This window comes from Amia ocellicauda, chromosome 3, assembly GCF_036373705.1.
Source record: "Amia ocellicauda isolate fAmiCal2 chromosome 3, fAmiCal2.hap1, whole genome shotgun sequence".
In the NCBI taxonomy this organism is placed as follows: domain Eukaryota; kingdom Metazoa; phylum Chordata; class Actinopteri; order Amiiformes; family Amiidae; genus Amia; species Amia ocellicauda.
Window position 1 is genome coordinate 46,144,617 of NC_089852.1, and position 4,878 is coordinate 46,149,494.

At 36.6% G+C, this 4,878-nt stretch overlaps 1 protein-coding gene across 1 annotated transcript; it reads left to right on the forward strand.

Moving 5' to 3' along the window:
* The first annotated feature begins 3,733 nt into the window (after positions 1 to 3,733).
* Positions 3,734 to 4,678, forward strand: LOC136747220 (olfactory receptor 5G26-like). The gene has a single exon (XM_066700169.1). The coding sequence runs from the start codon at positions 3,734 to 3,736 to the stop codon at positions 4,676 to 4,678; it is 945 nt and encodes a 314-aa protein (XP_066556266.1).
* The last annotated feature ends 200 nt before the right edge of the window (positions 4,679 to 4,878 follow it).

Below are 4,878 nucleotides of genomic sequence, written 5' to 3' on the forward strand. Positions count from 1 at the left end.
CTGGAATGTGTTGTACACTTTAATAGCTTCTTCACCCGCAATATGAAGAAATGTAGCACACTGCACTGTCTCTGATTTCTCTGCCACGCCGCTAGCAATGAGGTATAATTCAAATCAGCAGGAAACCTTCTTTTTACTGAAGTCCACTGTCAATGACGTCATACAAGTACGGGTAGCACAAACATACAAAAAACATGACAATATTTATGGAATATTGTTACAGGCATATATGGTTGCATAACTTGTAAGCCAACACATCCAGTGCAATTTTACATGCGTTTTATACTGAATGTACTTTTCTACTTTAAAACCATGTACTGTCTGTAGTGTTCTGTACAAAACCTGTTGGGAAACTTAACCTTTGTTGTATTGCCTACTTCAAATAAACCATTTACAAATGTGCCTGCACAATATATTATAAAGCAAAAAAAAAAAATAATAATAATAAAAAAAAAAATATATATATATATATATATATATATATATATATATATATATATATATATATATATATATAAATTAACCCATTTACACAATACAATGGTAAGAAAGGTATATTTAATTTATATTAACAGCAACATCCAGACCAGACATTGTAATTTACATTGGATCAGGACTACTTTACTTTTTAAATGTAAAATCTTTCAAATACAGTTAACAGAAAATAAAGCTTCTACAGTAAATTAATAACTGTAACAGAAAAAAAAAAACATCAACCGAGTACATACTACACTCTAAAAATGGAAGATTCTTCAGCGGTTCTATTTAGAACCTTTGGGTTCTTCGTGAGTTAAAGGGTTCGTTTAAGAACCGAGAGGTTCATGGTAAACACAAGGGAGCATTTAAGAACCCTTTTTCATCATGATCGCGATTGATTTAACATACATTCAACGTTCTTTAAGGATCCTTGTTTTCAGGGAACCTTGGTAAAAGGTTCTAATACGAACCTTAAGGATCCTCCACAGTATCAACCCTGGAATCCAAAAAGGTTCTTATTAGAACCTTCACTTCTTAGAGTTTACATATAGGCTGAGTACTGTAATTGTATATGAAAATATACATGTTTAGTTAAATTAGTGATACCATAAGCTTTCATTAATTTCAAATACATTTTAGGACAGCCCTATAACTCTTAATATGTCACCACAAAGTGGATAGAGAGCAGAAGATCACAGCAATATTAATATGACACTTCTCGCTCTGCACAGTTGGCGCCCCTTTCTCAGATTCTGTTGACTCTTCCGGAGAAGCAGGCTCGGCCGACATGACATGCTTGCTGTCCAATGGCATCAGTCAAATATATTTTACAATGTACCCTCCCTTTCCGTAATTGCTTCTGAAAATGCTGCAACAGCTGTTTTATTTTTTCAGCACTTCCAAATCTCGCAGCCGCTTCAAATCTCGCAGCTGCTGTTTTATTTTGTCAGCACTTCAAATCTCACAGCCACTGCTTTTTTTTTTCAGCAGTTGCACTTCAGGGCCATCGTACGATCCCCTTAGAATCCACCACACTCTCTCCTTCTTCTTCCGCTAAAAATCTAGGAGTCACCCTCGATCCTGCGCTCTCCAACACCCAGCACATCACCACGCTGACATGCTCTTCCTGAGCAATATACGCCGAATCCAACCCTTCCTCACCGACTACTCGACTCAGCTGCTCGTCCAGTCACTGGTCATTTTATCATGCTTCTTGCATTACTGATTGATTTTCCTCCTTGCTCCCTTTCCCGTAACCCTTGACTGTACCTTACATTTTGACGGCACTTAGCTTTACTTTCCAGGATGTATGTCCGCACTTACTGTACTTAACTGTATAAATTGGAAGTTGTAAAATGTATTATATCTTGAATTGCTTTGTTTATTGTAAATTTGAATTTGTAATGTTTGATGCCTTGTACTTAACTGTATTCTTGCACTTTGTATTGCACTTATTTTGTAAGTCGCCCTGGATAAGGGTGTCTGCCAAGAAATAATAATAATAATACTAATAATAATCTTAGAAAAATAATAACTATCTGAACAGATAATCTTCTAGGGGGTGGTCAAAGTTTTGCCTTTATCCCAGGCACATTATACAAAGTGGAAGTGATAACTATACATGTTACATTGACACACACACACACACACACACACACACACATACACATTCACATGCATGCACACACACACACACAGTACATGAAGCAGGCTTGGTAGCGGTCGGATCGCACACACACACACACACACAGTCGGACATATTACAAGGTGTACGCACGTGCAGAAAGCAGGGTCCTCTAGCTCCCTGCACAGGTGTTCTGGCTCCAGGCAGATAGCACAGGAGGCGTGACCATCCTCCAAGGGCAGGTTGCGTTGGCCACATATGGCGCAGCGGTGAAAGCAGCTGCCCACTGAGTGCACTTGCTCCATGGTCTGCACAGGTGTGCACTGCAGTGAGCTGATAGGAGCCTGTTTATACAGAAAAGGGAGATTCTCAGCCTGGCTTGCTGTGTTCTATTTTGTGTGTGTGTGTGTGTAATTTGTGTGTGCAAGCAGTCACACTGGCCAGTATGGGCAGAGTCTGCACATCGAAAAATATAATATACTGTTTTTATATTAGTATATTTATTTATAAATAGAGTGTGCATATATTATGCTAGTATCTATATATCTGAAAAATAAGCTAGGAGATGAAGTCAGAGCCCCAAAACATGCAGTCAACACAATACATACCAACAATACACACAAAATTCAAACAATTATGTCTTAACAATAAAAAACAGTGATAGAATTAATGAACGCCTCTTGACTGACACTTTCTTTCAGATTCTTGCACTTTTAACATGGGTTTAAAGCAATGTTTGTTGTAGTTTTACAGTGGAATACCATGATATGCAATAATAAATGTTTCTAAGACATGCTTACTATATCACACCATGGTGTACTTGTGGTGCAGTTTAGCACAGTGAACACAGATTGAACTCATTAGAAACCACTGCAAAATCACAGTAAAATCATGTTAAAAGTGGAGAACTGCTATGGTAAACACACACTTGTTTAAAGGCATCCTTATAGTGTAGTGGGATTGCAACTTCATTTTGACTTCACTGTCACTCTTTCACAGTATTTGGATGGTGAGTCTCTATAGATTTTGATGTCATGCTCACATTCTATAAACAAAGTCTCAGAGGTCAAAAGTACAGAGTTATAATTATGATATTCCTACATGTATTAGAGGTACTGCAAATGAATAGTAGTTAATTATTTTATAATGAGTACTCTTGTGTATACAGCATGCTACATTGGTGACCAATCTCACAATAAATATTTCTCAGCTCTTACATCCAGAAAGCCAGAATATGAGAAGGACATGTAAGTAGCTAAACCACTATTTCAGTCACATGTGGTAAAAATGGTTTTCATACTGAATCTCTATCTAATAATTTAATAAAAAAACATTCAGAAACTAAAGTACATGAATGATTTAAACAAATAATTTTGAACCGTGAAGCCTATTTATTGATAATAATATACTATACATGGTGTGTAACCTTATTTTATGTTTTCATGAGCATGTTATTACATTTACATAAACTATTTTTCTCCTAAGATGCTAAAAAATATATTTTCATCTGTATCATAAAATTATATAAACAGTCCACTGAGATAAATTGTATGGATAGAGCACAACAGAAATACTGTCTTCTTTAAACTGTTCTTTTTCTTACAGAATCTGAGACTACAGTAATTGTGGATCATGCCATTTACAAACCTTACAGCTGCAGCCATAACAGAATTTTACATCACTGGTTTCAGTGAGACTCAGCATCCAAAGGCAGTCGGATGCATCATTTTGATTATTTATTTACTGATTTTATTGGGCAGCAGTGCAAACATCTACATCATCGCAAGAGACAAGCGTCTGCACACCCCAATGTACTTCTTCATTTGCAGTCTCTCTGTTGTAGACATCATCAACAGCTCCAGTGTCAGCCCAACAATGATCCTGGTGCTATTAGCTGACATCACTGCAATCTCTTACAGGTCCTGTATTACTCAGATGACTCTTTCAAACTTAGCTTTTGTAATGGATAAGTTTACTATTAGCTTGATGGCCTATGATCGGTTGGTTGCAATCTCCAATCCTTTGAGATATCACAGTATCCTCACAAAGACTCATATTGTGCTGTTAACAGTAGCATCGTGGGTGCTGGGTTTTTCCATTATTGCAGTTCTTACAGGAATAGCTGACAGACTTCCTTATTGCCAGAAAACACTTTCATCTGCATTTTGTGACTATGGTGCTTTGGTTCTGGCGGCTTGTGTCAATACTGTTGAATATTTTGTTGTATCAAGTGTTCTTGCCTTCTTCATTTTATTTGGTTCCTTTGCTTTGATTTTTATATCCTACCTTAAGATAATCTTCACTGTGCTTAAAATTGCCCCCTCAGAAGACAGGAAAAAAATGTACAGCACTTGTTCAAACCACTTAATAGTAGTTGTTTCAGTTTTTGTCCCTCCATTTGTCATTATTATTCTACCACGCATAGGTTTAGTGTTGAGCCTCACAGAACGTATTGCATTAAATATTTTCTGTTCTCTGGGTCCCTGCTTGGTGAATCCTTTTGTGTACTGCTTCAGAACAAAGGAAATAAGAAGTCAGCTTTTCAGAATATTCAAGGCTGTGACACCCCAAGAATAGCATGGCGCCTGCCATTCAGTGTGAACAGTTTTTTTTATTTGAGACACCTGATTGTGTCATGATTTAGAGTAGTTCATTGATTACTTAACATTTAATAATGATTTTTGGGATGCATATTACAATTACATCTATCAGCAGTGACAAATATTTCATTCACCTTATCAATATATATTATCATTTTAAGAATCAGAACAAACACT

Excerpts from the sequence above, each read along its gene's own strand:
- LOC136747220 (XM_066700169.1), top strand. The coding sequence starts at position 3,734 with ATGCCATTTACAAACCTTACAGCTGCAGCCATAACAGAATTTTACATC.